The 16,010-nt window shown below is 36.0% G+C and overlaps 3 protein-coding genes across 13 annotated transcripts in view; 1 reads left to right on the forward strand and 2 right to left on the reverse strand.

The window, feature by feature from the left end:
• CB4H12orf50 (chromosome B4 C12orf50 homolog) overlaps positions 1 to 2,325 on the reverse strand; it is a 42,777-nt gene extending 40,452 nt beyond the window's left edge. For 2 of the 6 annotated variants that reach the window (XM_019835317.3, XM_045062141.1), the window contains exons 1-2: positions 1,818 to 2,102; positions 1,600 to 1,722 (exon numbers count right to left, since the gene is read on the reverse strand). The gene's annotated coding sequence lies outside the window, so the exon portion shown is untranslated. Of the gene's footprint in view, positions 1 to 183; positions 323 to 1,599; positions 1,723 to 1,817; positions 2,103 to 2,129 lie in introns of those variants that run through there. The other 4 variants (XM_045062142.1, XM_019835318.3, XM_045062140.1 and 1 more) reach the window with 4 other exon arrangements.
• A 57-nt stretch (positions 2,326 to 2,382) lies between these two features.
• On the forward strand, positions 2,383 to 15,585 carry CB4H12orf29 (chromosome B4 C12orf29 homolog). Of its 2 annotated transcripts, none has more exons than XM_003989096.6 (7): positions 2,383 to 2,516; positions 5,171 to 5,288; positions 8,259 to 8,354; positions 9,098 to 9,214; positions 10,645 to 10,842; positions 12,165 to 12,334; positions 13,589 to 15,585. In XM_003989096.6, exons 1-7 carry the CDS (start codon positions 2,427 to 2,429, stop codon positions 13,775 to 13,777), a joined length of 978 nt encoding a protein of 325 aa, XP_003989145.1. In that variant the 5' UTR covers positions 2,383 to 2,426; the 3' UTR covers positions 13,778 to 15,585. The 2 variants fall into 2 exon arrangements, with proteins under 2 accessions (XP_003989145.1, XP_019690878.1); XM_019835319.3 differs by having other exon boundaries at positions 2,427 to 2,585.
• Positions 13,924 to 16,010, reverse strand: part of CEP290 (centrosomal protein 290) — a 93,190-nt gene continuing 91,103 nt past the window's right edge. For 3 of the 5 annotated variants that reach the window (XM_023256244.2, XM_023256243.2, XM_023256245.2), the window contains 2 exons: positions 15,817 to 15,896; positions 13,924 to 14,805 (listed from right to left, as the gene is read on the reverse strand). In XM_023256244.2, the coding sequence (XP_023112012.2) occupies positions 14,575 to 14,805; positions 15,817 to 15,896 (311 nt within the window). In that variant the 3' untranslated portion in view covers positions 13,924 to 14,574. 5 annotated transcript variants of the gene reach the window in all.

Consider the following 16,010-nt stretch of genomic DNA (forward strand, 5'->3'; position numbering starts at 1 on the left):
AGAGCAGCATCTCTAAGAAATATCTTTCAGTGGTCTTTTCCTCCAGATAAATTCTCTCTCTGCCTATGGGCTTTTAGCTGCATGGATTATTTCCAAATACTGTTACCAAACACCATTATTGCATGATTACATGCAACATCATGGTTAACATAGGGGAAAGGATAAAAAAAAAAAGGTTTTTACCTTTTAGAGTTTGTTGGGGACAATTACATTTCCATTAGACACAGCAAAAACAGGTCAAACCATGATGGGAATTTTTGTTTTGTTATTGCAAAGAACAGTAAATAGATCTGTATATTTTGGTAGTCTTTAGCATGGAGCTTTAATTTCTTCTTCTTTTTTTTTTTTTTAAACAAAACTCTCTTTCTTTTCTTTCTTTTTTTTTTTTTTTTTTTTTTTTTTTTTTTTTTTTTTTTTTTTTTTTTACCCCTTATTCACTTCTTTCCTGATGTGAAATTCACTCTAGTCTTTCAGGAAAAGCTGTGACCATACTCAAGAGGATTTTTACTCCCTGTAATGAAGAGTGATGGGAAATTTGTCTCCACCACTGGGAGTAGGCCTGAAAATTCTGTAGGTATTTTGTGTTGGCCAAGGTAGACTCACATTGAGTGTCTTTCATCTTTGGTGCTTGCTAGAACACTAACACATCAGTCAGAGAAGAAAGTCTTTCTTTCAGTTTGTGATCCAATAATACCACTCTAAGTACAGGGGCTGGTAGTAACTCCTTGCTGGCTCTTCAGGTTTATGGGAATCAAGCAAAGCTGTTGGCTGCTACCCATTAGAATAGGAGCCCCATTTGTAACTGTGAATTGGAACTGTGTCTCTCCCCTAACCTGGGCTCCTCTGTCTCAGCCAAAGGCTTTGCTCCAAGCACTGATAAAATCAAAGCAGTGGAAATAGAGTGTTTCCTGAGGAATGGTTAGCCTTGCTGCTACTATTCACACAGCAAGTAGAATGTTTTAGAAGATGATCCCTCTCAGAAATGACATAATGTTGGATCTAGAAGATTCTGTGGCAGTTTGGGAAATGGCAGTTGATAGTTGTGAGAGTTATTTAATTGTTGTTCCCTTGAGACCCATGAAACAAGCTGCTTGTTAGGATTCCTCTGGAAGAACAGAAAATCACTGATGCTTAACTATACAATACTAAGTGTCTGGTCCCAATAGCTCACAGCCAGCATCGGGTGTTCTATTCGCCCCTGTCCCTTATATATATTTGGCCATTTTGTGTTTTCCTAGGAGAAAAAGATAGAAGAGGAAGTAAATATTTTGAAATGGCAAATCTCTTTTCTCTTCCTCTGTGAATCCAGTAATAAAAAAAATAGCGCTTTTTTTTGGGGGGGGGGGGTGGATATTTTATTCTTTGGAAACCCTCTTTTATATATAGATATTTTCTTCCAAGGGCTAAGTCAGGAAAATGCTGGACTCTACGGTTCTTGCCGATAACACAATTATAGAAATGAGACGTGGGTCTTGTCCAAGCAAATAAAAATGGCAGTAGTCAAAACTTCACTGGTAAAGACTACTAGCCTCAACAAGACAGAAAGGCTACTATTACTAAATATTTAATATTTTATTCAATCATTAATTTATCACTTACCCTCCAATATTCTTTTAAGCACTAAGTCAAATAAAGCTGTTTTTAGCTCTGCAGCTGACTGCCTCCCAACAACTCAAGCCATTTGGATTCTTTTGGAGCTCATACTGAAGATAAATGAGATTCCTATGAAAAAAATTGAGAATGAAATCGGGTTTTGGATTAGTCTAATGCTAAACTTTGCATTCAGGAAAGAACATCAGAATCAATTTCGACCATACTATGCTGCACAATGAGGCGTAATCCAAACTGTATTACTATGAGGGGTGGTTTCCCAGGTGTTTTAATTGTAGCGTTTTCTAGCACTCCTCTTGGGAAATCTGTTTCCATTAGGACTTGAAATGTCTCTGGATATTTCTAAACTTCTATAATGCTTCAATGAGGAACTTATTAAAGAAAACAAGCAATTAGCTTTCACCAGAATGGTGTTAAATCGCCATCTGAAATGATTCTTTACTTATAACTTGATATCATTTAATTTTCATAAATATCATCAGTTACATCAGTTATCATCAGTGTGGTTAAGTACACACAACACAGAAAACGGATCTCGTTCATGGTAACACCGGACCAACGCTCGCGGGAGTGCATACGGAGGTACTTTGGATTCCGCACTACCAGTCCCAGAAGGCGCCGCGGTCAGGTGGCCGCTTCTACGCGTGCGTCTCCGCCCCACGCTTGGCGTTGGGGGACGTGGGGGCGTTGCCGCCGTGCTCAGGGCGCGCAGTGTGCGTGGCTTGAGCACGGCGGCTGTTTGCAGGGGACGCTCTCCTGGCCGGGGTGCTGTTTTGGAAACGAGCTCAGCATTCGCACTGTCTTTTGGGCACACCATGAGGCGCCTAGGTTCGGTGCAGCGGAAAATGCCATGTGTGTTTGTGACGGAGGTGAAAGAGGAGCCCTCCACCAAAAGGGAGCATCAGGTACCGAGGTGTGCGGCCCCGTGGAGCGGCCGCGCAGGGGCTGCCGGGCGCTATAGAGCCGCCCTGCAGGTCGGGAGCTTTTTTGCAATTTTCGCTGGGGAGGTCTGGGATACGGGTCTCTACTCCCCGAGCTCCAGGTTCTCGTACCTTGTTAGTTGCAAGGGAGGGAATCTACGAGAGAAGTTTTCTGATGAGGCGATTCAAACTTGCCGTCTCGTGGAAATTGAAAGCCCACATCTTAAATAGTGTTCCTTTTCTCAGGTTACCACCTTTTTGGGGAAGACCCTTTAAGATTCGCATAATCACCGCAGTCCAAACTTTCTACTTTCAAGAATGTGGTGACAAAGTGGAGATTGTAGAAGACTTGCTTTGCCAGTTCTAACCTAGGAACCGTGGTGGTGTTGACAACTAGCCTAATTAGGTCACTAAAGATCAGATCTCACGTATTGTTACCAGTAATTACCTGCTTGATTCTAACTAGTGTTCCCATCGCTGGGTGTTTCTCTCAGCACTGGGTTTTACACATCGAGGGACCTTAGTAAGTACTGGTGAATGATTAGTAGCCAGTATCAGGGTAATTCTTTAATATGTAGGAAAGTCCTTGATGGCAGAATCCCCAGATATTGAGTACTTTGAACTCATCATACAAAATTCATCATGTGCATTTGGCATAGGCTCCCACCCCCCTTTACATCGTTTGCACATGTGTTCTTGTTTTGAGACTGCCTTGTTGTTTCTAGTCCCGATTTTTAGGACCTGACGTGTAGTAGGCACCTTGACACTTTTTACCTTATAACATCCTTTTTAGTGCCATTGCTGTTATAGTTCTTAATAGTTTATGCACAGTTTATGGCACTGCCTAATCGTTCTTTGTTGCCACCCAGAATGATCATTGTTAGGGTCTTCCCTAGTCAAAACCCTGCAGTTAACTAGTAAATGTCTGTAGCAGTAGTTGCCAAACTTGTATTTTTTTAGTCACAACAAACCAAGTAGTGATTCACTCTAGCTGTGATTCTCAATTTTGTACGTTGGCGGTGGAGGCGTGTAGTTTGTAAAAGGACCCTACACCCGGAAAAATAAGCCCCTGTTCATGTCCCTCTGTAGTTAAGATTAGCTTACACTATTATTTATAGCATAGTATCCAAATCCTTAACTGTAATTCAAGGCTTCCCATTAATCAGGTCCATTCTACTCTTGAAGTGCCTGTTGGACCTACCATGAGGTGCCTGGGCTCAGTGCAGCAGAAAATGCCATGTGTGTTTGTGACAGACTTGCTTCCTTAAAGGGAAGTCTCTATTTGAATAAAGTCTGTTTCATCCTGTGAACACTCCGGGCACAGTCTTGTCTATTTTTGCTCAGGCTGTGCACTTTGCCTGGATTAGTTTCAGGATTTTCGAATCAGACCTTCTCTGAAATCTTTGATCATCTTAGTTATCCCAGTGAGTTCTTCCACCCAGAAGTTGTAGAGGATCACTCAGTTGACATTTACTATTACTTTTTAAACATACATGCCTTATTTTTCCAGTGACAGTTTAAAGACTTCAATGAGACGGGGAACTTTGTGTACCCTTTGGTATCTTATATTGTCTTTTGGACATGTTGCTAGCAAAGAGTGGTTGAAAATTGATTCTTATGGAAGGAATATTTGGGGACTCATCAAGAGCTCCATCAGAGTAATCTCCTCCGTAGGATCCTTGGTAAATTTGAATACACACAAACATTGCTGTTGGGCCAAACCTCCTCTCTTCTGCTACCACAGGTTAAATTGATATCGTCTGTTACTAATTGCAGAAGTTAGTGATAAATCCCCGATCATTGTTTTATCTTGAAAGTACTGAGTCAGGAACAGAATGGTGCTAATTTCCTAAGTCTACCTGACTCTGAAATAGTACTTCCACATACTAGTTTTAAACCTGTACACACCAGTATTGTGCAGTATTTTTCACATGAAAGTTGAATGTTAATTTATACTGTAAAATGGTGGCTTAAGTCTTTCTCAGAAATAAAAATAAGTTACAGATAAAAAGTTGGTAGGAATCGCAGAAACTGTCTTTTCCTCCATTCTTGTTGGTCTTGGCGGCTCTTCCTGACAGTACGAAAACCATAAGTTTTGCAATTTACTGCTAAAGCTGAAAGAGTCCCATTTGTTTTTCTTCTTAGCATCAATTATAAATTATACCTGACATTGTATTACACATTCTGTTACTATTTTCCCACTCATTCAAATGAAAGTTCTACCAAAGGCAGGTATTCTTTTTTTATTAACCTCTATATTTCCTAGTGTGGAGGACAATGCTTACTTGACCCATAGAAGGCATTTAGCAAATAATTGTCAAGTTGTCAAGTGGATGATGGAACAGTCTGTGCTAGGGATACAGTGCTGCATAGGACACGGTTCCTGGTGTCAGCTCATTATGGTGGATAAAGAAACATGAGTAATTGCAAATCTGTGTGAGAAAACAGGTATTGCTGTGATAGAAAGGAAGGGGTGATTCATGAGAATTTCATGGGACAAATGTTTTTAAATTGTCTTGAAAGGTAAGCAGGAGATTATATTTTAGAAATAGTGAAATTAAGAACATTTCAGGTGGGAGTATGTGTAAAGGTGTAGAGACTGTTGATCTTAAACCAGTTTTCTTTCTCTCTTTTTTAAGCCATTTAAAGTTTTGGCAACTGAAACTATAAGTCACAAGGCATTAGATGCAGATATATACAGTGCAATCCCAACAGAAAAAGTGGATGGAACATGTTGTTATATTACTAACTATAAAGGTAAAATAAAACTACAAATATTATTATTATTATTATTATTAATGTTTGTTTTTGAGAGAGACAGACAGTGCGAGTAGGGGAGGGGCAAAGAGAGAGGGAGACATAGAATCCGAAGCAGATTCCAGGCTCTAAGCCCGATGAGGGGCTCAAACCCACAAAACTCGAGATCGTGACCTGAGCCAAAGTTGGACGCTTAACTGACCACGCCACCCACGCACCCTTACAAATATCTTTAATCACTTTACAAACTATATATATATCTGAAATGGGGCATTTACCCTTCATAAACCCTTTGCACTCTAACTATAATAGCACAATAATAAAGTCACAAATGTTACACTTATCTTTCTCTTGAGGGAGGAAAAGGTAATTAACATTTAATACTCATTAAAGGCAGACAGTGTGATAAATGCTTTATACATGTTATCTCTAATTTGCACAGTAGCCTCTCCATTTCACAGATATGGAAACCGATCTTCAGAGAACTTAAATAATTTGTCCAAGACCATATAATTAATGAATGACTGAATAGGTGATGGAACCTATGTTTAATCCTAAACCTTGTTCTTATGCCACTGATTCTGCTGCCAACTCCTTAGTTTTTATTACTATTGGCAATATCTAATTGATTTCAATTTAATGCCTTTTAAGAGCTAGAAACTAAAATAGAAATTGTCAGTTAAGGAAAAAAAATGCATTGAAAGGAGAAATGATCTTTGTGATTTCCTGAGGATAGTGAAATGACCTCTTAATTCCAGCAAGAGAAACAGAACAGTTAAATGTAAACTAGACACATTCCTGTTATCAGGAAATCTTTTCTGACTTGCATATTTTTCCATTTTTAATTGTGATTAAAATACACATAATACAATTTACTATCTTAACCATTTTAAGTGTACAGTTCATCGTTAATGCTACTATCACCACCATCTATCTGCAGAACTCTTCATCTTGCAAAATTGAAACTCAGTACCCATTAAATAATTTACCGTTCCTCCTCATCTAGTCCTTGACAACCACCATTCTACTTTGTCTCTATGGTTTTGACTGTTCTAGATACCTCACATCTGGAATCATACAGTATTTGTCTTTTTTTGACAAGCTGATTTCAGTGTTCATCCGCGGTGTAATTCCTGTCAGAATTCCCTTCCTTGTTAAGGCCGAGTAACATTTCCCTGTGTGTATATACTACATTATGTTTGTACATACCACATAATTTTGTGTGTGTGCCACATAGTTTTATGTATATGGCATTCATCCCTCATTGTACACTTGGGCTGCTTTCACATTTTGGCTGTTATAAACAATGCTGCTGTGAACATGGTGGGCAAATATCTCCTTGAGACCTGCTTTCAATTCTTTTGGGGATATATTCAAAGAAGTGGAATTGCTAGCTCATATAGTAAGTCTGTTTTTAATTTTTTGAGGAACTGCCGTACTGTTTTCCATAGTAGCTGCATGATTTATGTTCCTATCCACAGTGCACAAGGGTTGCAGTTTCTCCACATCCTCACCAACACAAATGTTTGTTTGGTAGTAGTAGCCATTTTAATGGGTATGAGTGAAATGAGTTTTTTGTATTTAGTAGTAAAAAGGACAAAAGGTCCGTTCAACCAGAAATGACAATATAATTTTAATCTGGTTCTTCATATTATTTACTGGGATAGTTAATAGGTAATACGTAATGTCTGAAACAAACTATAATCAATAATTTCAAAGTATATTTGAAGAAACTAAAAGATTTTTCAGGCTTTCATATTTACATTAAAAAACTTAAATATGCATCATTATGTATGATGTATAATAGTGGCAGTTAAGCATGAATGGATTATTAAAGAAGACTTACAGGACAGGACCCCAAATGACAGTGATTGCAAATCCTCAGTTTATTGCAGGTAAAGGGTACACAGCATTATCAAGGGCATGAAAAGTAAGGATGTACATCACAGCAAAGGGTCTGGGAAGACCAGGTGAAAGCACCTATTGGTACCCTCCCCACCGGTCCCCCTCTCCATTGCTCCCAGCCCCCAAGGTCCTAATGGGACACACTTTCTCAAATCAGGAACCACTGATGTATGAAGAGAACACACTTGGGTAATGGAATCCAAAATGGAGTTTCAGCTGGGGATTTTTATTGTTTTTAATTTATTTATTTTGAGAGAGAAAGGCAGAGAGAAGGGAGAGAGAATCCTAAGCAGGCTCCACACTGTCAGTGCAGAGCCTGAAGTGGGGCTTAAACTGAGATCATGACCTGAGCTGAAATCAAGAATTGTACGGTTGGTTAACTGACTGAGCCACTCAGGCACCCCTCAGCTGAGGAATTTTACATTCTGCTGGTCACAGAGGCATCTTCCTGCTAAGTAACCAGCCTCAACCGCAGAGCCCTCCAGGAGTCTTACTAAAACCAGGTAGAAGACTCATTAGTCTCACTGCTGTAAGTAAAGAATGCAGGCACACTGCCTGAAACTTTTTAGGTCCATGATTACAAATCACTAATCACTGTTTCATGCCCTGACCAGGGATCAGAGCCATGCAAAACAGCTCAGCCTAATTACAGATTTTTGGGAACTAACCCTTACAGCACACAGTTACGTTTCAGGAAAAGTGTGAATATGATAATCTGGATATGTTTCCATTTAGTATAGAGGTAGCTTGCTCACAAATTCTAGTTGCTAATAAAATATGGCAGTGGAATGTCCTTATGACAGGGTTACATATTTACTTTTATCTCAGGTTTACCATTCTTCAACCAAAGACTTCAGTCTTACTACATCAGGTACTGCTGGTAAGAATACATCACATACGGTGTCTGTTAGAATACATATTTACCTTTGTTATCTAGGATTGCTGCTTCTAGGGAAGGTCACCCTACTGTTTATTGAAAAACTTTATACTGAAATGTCTTCCAAGATAAGTTTTATTGTTTGCCTCTTATACTTTTCCCTTTTATTATTAATATCATTTTTTTAGGTCAGCCATACCTTTGGGCTCGACTAGATAGAAAACCTAACAAATTAGCTGAGAAAAGATTTAAAAATTTTCTACATTCAAAACAAAACTCAAAAGGTTAGTGAGCCTTTTTCTTTTCCTTTTTTTTTTTTTTTCATTTTTTTCTGATTTAAATCTATAGTTTTTGGCTTATTTCTTGCTGTGGTATTCTACACATTATATCCTTCTTAAAATTTAAGCACTTAGGGAAAAGAAGAAAATTGTAATTGAGTATCTTTATATGTAAGAGGTTGTTATTGAAAAATATTTTAAATTGTTTTCCTAACATTTTTATGACTCATTAGAGTATGTTGATATTAAAACATACATATTTCTATATATATATATATTATAAAGAGTAACACATTTTGGTTTTGTTATCTAAGAGAGAAGTCCATAATTTTATAAATCAAGCACAAATCTCAAAGGATTATCAGTATTTTTAATTATTATGTTAAAATGCCTCTAAGTATTTTATAAGTAGATACATACATTAATCATTATATATCCACTCTTTCATGTATATATTTATATATACACACTTATAGTGTATTAAAAATTTATCATAAATCTACACATACTGGAACATTGGCTACTTTAGAGTTTTATGCACTATTTACTTATGGTGGTGGGTTCAAAATTGAAAATTTAAAGTGCTAGTATACTCTAACCCTGATAAGTGCAGTCACATGGTGTTGATGATGGAGAATAATTATGATACCTGAATGGGGTTTACTACCTGTTCCCACGTTGAATTTATTCAGTCTTTTTAATTTTTTTTTTAAAGCATCACCACATATAAAATTATTGAACTATTTTAGAATTTTTTTGGAATGTTGAGGAGGACTTCAAACCTGTTCCAGAGTGCTGGATACCAGCGAAGGAAATAGAACAATTAAATGGGAATCCGATGCCTGATGAAAATGGACACATTCCTGGTATCATGAAAACTTTTCTAAAATGTGCTTTTGTTTTTACTTGTAAAAAGAACAAAAGATCCAGAAATTGCATAATTTAATTTTAATCTGGTTCTTTATAGTATTTATCTGTATAACACAAAATTTCTGAATCTAATTTATATTAATCTATAAAGATGTTTTATATTAAAAATGTCCTCACAGGTTTAGAATCTTCTCTGAGTTAGTTTGCTACCTATAGTTTCTGGGGATGCGAAAATTTTTGCAAAAGTGTGCTGAATGGAAAGATACCCCAGATTAAGGTTTAGTTCAGCAGGCATGTCTTGAGTACCTATAATGTGCAGAATACTCAGGTTCTAGTAATACAAAAATGAAGATCAGAACCTTGATCTTTTAGACACCAGAGGAAATGCAATATTGGTCTGATTTAAGAACTAAAAGGAAAGCATCCACAGGGTATAGTCAGAGAAAACAGGAAGAACTCTAGATCAGCCTGTGGTGTTTAGAGGAGGCTTCTAAGGGGAGAGGACATCTGTACTGAAGCTTAGGAACCAGGAAGTTACCTGGCAGGGAAGAGAGAAGGTCAGCTTAGGCAAACTCCCATGAAGAGCAGAGATTTGGAGTCTTGGAAGTTTTATGTAATGCTTCTCTGTGTCTGGAATGTTCAGGGTGTATGACCCTGGAGGACATTATAAAAGTTGAGGCTGGAGATGTGGAATGGGCTCAGATCTTAAAGGGATTTATATTTCATTTAAAGGAGTTTGAGGTTCATCCTGAAGTTGATTGTTAAGCAGGGGTGCAGCAGAACCAAATTTAAATTTTTAAAGCAGGATTATGATAAAAGTAGGTTGGGTTTCCCTGGAGACTAATGGACCAGTAAAGATTATTATAGTCACCTGAATGACTACTGAAGGCCAAAGATAGGACGGTCACAATGGCATATGTAGCCTAGTGATTGTTTGATAAAGAATTGTCCACAATGAAGGATCCTATTCTGGTAACAGGAGTTGGGTGAGGAATAGCAATAACGTTCAATACATGTAGAATCAATACATTATTCAGTAAATATTGGAACAGTGCAGTGAATTGTGGAACACTTAATACATGGTCTGTTGTCCTTGAAACTGGAGATAAAGTGGAGAGAAATCTTCAAAAAAATAAATAAGTTTCAGTTCTTGAAAAGGTAAATTTTCTGGTAAAGGAATGCTGAGTGCTCTGTACTGAATCACCAAACAGGTTAATTCCTCAACAGAATAAAAAAATAACCTTATTATTAAAAAATGATTGTGATTGAGTAGTAAAACTGTTAACATTATCACTGATTAAAAAATGATAATCTGTGTGTGATAAACATCCAAAAAACATTGAGAATTTACAACAAAAGTAAAAATTACCTCACATCTAAATCCAAAGAACAGCAATGTAGTAATAGTGTTTTCTTTGCCTGATAGGTTGGGTACCAGTGGAGAAAAACAACAAACAGTATTGCTGGCATTCCTCTGTAGTTAATTATGAATTTGAAGTTGCCCTGGTACTGAAGCATCATCCTGATGATCCTGGTCTTTTGGAAATTAGTGCAGTGCCGCTATCAGATCTCCTAGAACAAACACTAGAGCTTATCGGAACAAATATTAATGGAAACCCATATGGTGAGTGAAGCCTTTTCCTATTTAGTTACAGTAACTGTCAATTATAAAAAACTTCCTGGGTTCAACTTAAAACACACACACTAAAGAAATGACTAATAAGAGTTAAATAGCCTTGAGAATTATAGCCATTTCTATTTATGTCCATGGAGAAATTTATTCATGACTCTAACCATTAATTCAAAAGGTTGAATTAACTTCTCATTCTTTCCTATGATAACATTATAGAGCTATTTATGAAAGGTAATTATTCAAGTGTAACTTTTTGTTTTTTAAAATTTATGTGAACTGAGTTGAATGAAAATTATGTGTTTTTCATGGCTAGGTAATTAGTTTAGTATTAATAGCTAAGAATAAATTAAAGAATTGACACCGAATAGCATAATGAGCATTAGAATCTGCACTATGACGAATGGAGTCGAAGTCCAGAGGGCACTGGGGAGTACATTGTTGATAGGCAGATGAAGCTGGATTCAAGGACATTAAAGCTGGAATAGGAAAATCCTGTATAGAGATCAGAAGCTGACTGATTGGCAGGTATAAAGAAGTTACGATAGTAATTATACAAGTTATCAGAGATCCAGTGTGGCTGTTTGGCAAACATTGAATGATAGTGAACTTGGCTAATGGTATAGAGAAGGGGTTGGCAGATGTCTGTAAAAGTACAGATAATAAATACTTAGGTTCTGTAGGCTATACCTCTGAAACAAGGCCATAAACAGTACTTAAAAGAATGGGTATAGGGGCGCCTGGGTGGCTCAGTCGGTTAAGCGGCCGACTTCGGCTCAGGTCATGATCTCATGGTCCGTGAGTTCGAGCCCCGCGTCGGGCTCTGTGCTGACAGCTCAGAGCCTGGAGCCTGTTTCAAATTCTGTGTCTCCCTCTCTCTGACCCTCCCCCGTTGATGCTCTGTCTCTCTCTGTCTCAAAAATAAATAAACGTTAAAAAAAATTAAAAAGAAAAAAAACAACAAATGGAATTATGTTAATAAATATAATGCTTAAAAAAAAAAAAAAGAATGGGTATAACTGTGTTCCACTGAAACTACGAAAACAGGTGTTCGGTTGGATTGCCCACAGGTCATAGCTTGCTGACCCCTAGTGTAGAGTATATGAAGGTGAAATTTAGATTTAATGAGGTAAGGTGACACTTCTGAATGAGATCACTTGTGGTATATCTCTCTTCCAGGAAACCAACTAAACTTTTTGGTAAATTTATTCCTGAATGTTTTAAAAGGCTTTAAAAGGCTTTTTTATTTGGAGAAGTAAATGTTCTCATTTCTTTTTGAAACCTTTATGTGCCTAATGGAAATTTTTACCATTTAGGGTTAGGAAGCAAGAAGCATCCATTACATCTTCTTATACCACATGGGGCATTTCAAATAAGAAATCTACCAACCTTGAAGCACAATGATCTATTATCCTGGTTTGAAGGTTGCAGAGAGGGTAAAATTGAAGGAATAGTATGGCATTGCAATGATGGCTGTTTAATCAAGGTAATGGCAAAAAATAGCTTGTGGGATTATTTCGTCTTGTTCCTAAAACAAAGTAGAAGTGGCACGAGAATACTCTGTACAAATTGCAGTTAATTCTAATGTGTTGTAAAGAAATTTAATTTCCTCATCTCACATGCCACCATTCTTTATATGATAAAATAACGTTTCCCAGTGTGCATTCATTCTCTGGGGCTTTGGTTGTCCTACATGGCCTTCAGAATTAAGATGATGAAAATGTCTGGAAAAACTGCACATTACATATTCCCTTCTTGTGGATGTTGCACATGAATGCTCTCTGAGATAATCAGCATAGTTTAACTCCACATTTCCCAAACTTGATTGTAGAATTCGAGTTAAAAGTGCCAGGGTGACAGTTAATATTTACAGAATCAATTTGTTTATACTTTGTGCCCTTTCTGTCTCTTGGATTTGTCTACTCGATTTCGGACAGGTTCCTGAAATTAGTAATGTTCAAAACTGGACCTTTGTCATACCATCCCCAACTCTCAGCAATTCAAAACATTAGATAGCATTTTTAACCCCTCTCTCCATTACATACAATTATTTCTTAAAGATTCTGATCTATTGAATATATACTTCTCCCCAACCAGTTGGCATTTAATTTTAAGTTAAGCCAAAATTCATGCTTGATTTACTATATCACCCTCCTAAATGTTATCTTTCAGTCTTCTCCCTTTTCTGTCCATTCTTCACAGTAAGTGAAAATGTTACTTTGCTACATAAAACTGCTTAGTGGCATAAAGATTATTCATGACAGGACCCTTGCTTCACTTTCTGGAACTGCTGTACACCCCCAGCTGCCAAGCATACCCATACTGTATGTGTCCTAACCATACTTAAGTAACTGCAATCAGAGCAAAAAGCACCATTCTATCCCATGATATTTAGAATGCCTCTCCGCCCGTATTTTTCAATTGGCTAGCTTCTGCACTCAGCAACAGACTCCATTATATTTTTATGGAGCCCCTGATTATGTTCCTGGCAGGTTTCCAGGTGCTGGAAATACAGAGTCAACAAAACAATGTCTGTGCCTTCATGAAGCTCACAGTCTAATGGGGAAGATAGACAGTAACACGTAAATATATAATATGTCAGGAGAAGAACAGCTATGAAAAAAAAGGGTAAGAAAGTGGAGCCTTAAATAGTGCCTGGCAGATGGTGGGCACTGAAATATTTGTAAGTGAATGAAGGTAATAAAATCTAAAATCTAAATACCCTTTTTTCTCTTTTTAGGTTCATCGCCATCATCTTGGTTTATGCTGGCCAATTCCAGATACTTACATGAATTCAAAACCCGTTATTATCAACATGAACCTGAACAAGTATGACCATGCCTTTGATACTAAGAGTTTGTTTAATCTTCTTTCAAAAATAGATAATCAGAAATTTGGCAGACTCAGAGATATCATACTTGATGTATAAACTAGAAATGCAATTAAGAAACAGCTTTATTATATTTAAACCTTGAATATTCTGCCATGTGGGGAAGGTAAAAAATCTCAAGGTTCAGTGTCTAATATAGCAATACATCTTCTAGCATTTCAGGAAATGAATTTCCCAGTTGCAAATGTCTATTCAAGATTTTATTTAGAAGCAGCAAATGAATTTCAACCACTAAACTTAAAAAAATGTAATAGTAATCTCCCACCTTGTACAAAGGTTGGATTCTACCATTACTGGGTAGTAATTTAAAAACAGCAGTTAAACAATTCTGGATCATTAATTTTGAGGATTAAAGAATTTAAAAAACAATTTAATCTTACTAGACACTTAACAAAACATATAGCTGTAACCTCATAACATGTTTATATACATGTACATATATATAAAATTAGTCTTAACACATATAAGTATGTAAATATATGTAAAAGTCCAATTTTAAATGTTAAAATTATTAAAGTTCACCCTCATACTCTTTAAAAAACTTAAATATTATGAATGTACAGAAATTCATCATAGCTCATTTGATAGACATAATTTAAAAATCTTCAAAAATACTTTTCTAATGTTTAAAATTTCATATTTTAAATTATAAATTTAAAATTCACTAAATTTTAGTAAATTTCCAATTTAATTTTAAATTGGATATCTAGTAAATTTTACTAAAACTTCCAAGGTACAGGATATGGAGATGGAAATCATGTAGGTCAGAGACTTGATTTCCTGATGGAGTTTTAACTTACAAAGTTAATAAATAAAACTACAGTTATAGGTGGTCCTTAATAAATGGGGAAATTAGCAGGACTTTCCTCTTCATCTTCAGACTGTTCAGAAGCAGCAACGGGACTGCTTAATTCAACTCCAAATTGTTCAGAAAGTTTTTTTAACTTCTCTTCTAAGAGAATATTCTTTTTCACTTCTTCTTTATAATTATACTTCAGATCTTCAATTTCTTCAAAAAATGAAGGATCAAAGTTTTCCAGTTCTTTTTTCAGCTTTTTTATTTCCTCCTAATAGAAACATGATAACTTTAAAAGGTATAGGTAGGAATAAAATACATTCTTTAGGTTTGAACTGAAGAGATAATTGCAAACATAAAATCCAAAGTAACTTGAATAATCAAATAGAAACTATATAGGCAGAAGTATTTTCTTAGGATTCTGTTAATAAGGTATCACTGTACAAGGTTTTAAGTAACAAACTTGTTAACTGACAAATCAAACTGTTCTGTAAATTATGTCCTAGTCTTTGGAATTTATCAGTTCTTAAATTGTGTGTGTAGGGGGTGGATATTTAATCTTTATCCAAAAGCATATCAGATACTCTCACTGAGGTAATCAAAGACTTGGCTATTCACTACACAAGTTATGTTGGTTAAGATTCTTTGGTTTAGGCTTCATTTATATTTTTACAAATACCTATTTTTTTTAATAGTCGACTTCATATATATGTGTATGTGTGTGTGTATATATATTTAGGATTAGGGAAACTCTAGAACTTCTACCTGGATAAGAGGCCTCTGGTAAAGGGACCATTTGAACTTTAGTGACCATTTAGAATAGCCAGTGATTACTAGTTAATTCTCCAATTCATGCTCTCTCATTCTGTTTATAGATTCTTTAAGAGATAAAGCATAGCAAGTATCTTTCTTTAAGGGAGCTATTCTTGAAAAGAATTTCAAAAGGAAATAAAAGGCACTATTCCCAGTGTGACCCAAAACTTAAGAAAATATATTAAAATAATGAGCTATATTTGTGAAAATTAAAAAATAAATTTACTCTTTAATCCTATTTGTTTTGTCTGTTTTTTTTTTTTTTTTTTTTTTTTTGTAGCTCTTCAGTATTTTTAACATCGATAAATATAATGAACTCTGAAATGTTAAGGTCAAAATATTAAGTATATTATGTAACCCCAGGAGTTTTTAGGATGCATACTTAAAACTCATAGTGTTCATAAAATTTGTTTTTAACAGCTATTTTCACAAAACATTTATAATATTATAATTTGATAAAATTAATTACCTTCAAATACTGCTTTTCTATATCTGAGGTTTTGAGCTGTGTCTCTAAATCTTTTACCTTTTCCGTTAGTTGATCAAGATCTGCCAAAAAAATTATAAAAATTAGACTCCACTTTTCTCCACTCTGACAAAGGATTTATTTAGAGAACATAAGTAGAAAACTTATGAAACCAGAACCTGGAAAAATATGGCGTT

This window comes from Felis catus, chromosome B4, assembly GCF_018350175.1.
Source record: "Felis catus isolate Fca126 chromosome B4, F.catus_Fca126_mat1.0, whole genome shotgun sequence".
NCBI lineage: Eukaryota > Metazoa > Chordata > Mammalia > Carnivora > Felidae > Felis > Felis catus.

Coding starts and splice junctions, on each gene's coding strand:
- CB4H12orf29 (XM_019835319.3), top strand. CDS start 2,427: ATGAGGCGCCTAGGTTCGGTGCAGCGGAAAATGCCATGTGTGTTTGTG. Junction 10,843..12,164: donor TATTAATGGAAACCCATATG/GTGAGTGAAGCC, acceptor TTTACCATTTAG/GGTTAGGAAGCAAGAAGCAT. Junction 12,335..13,588: donor ATGATGGCTGTTTAATCAAG/GTAATGGCAAAA, acceptor TTCTCTTTTTAG/GTTCATCGCCATCATCTTGG.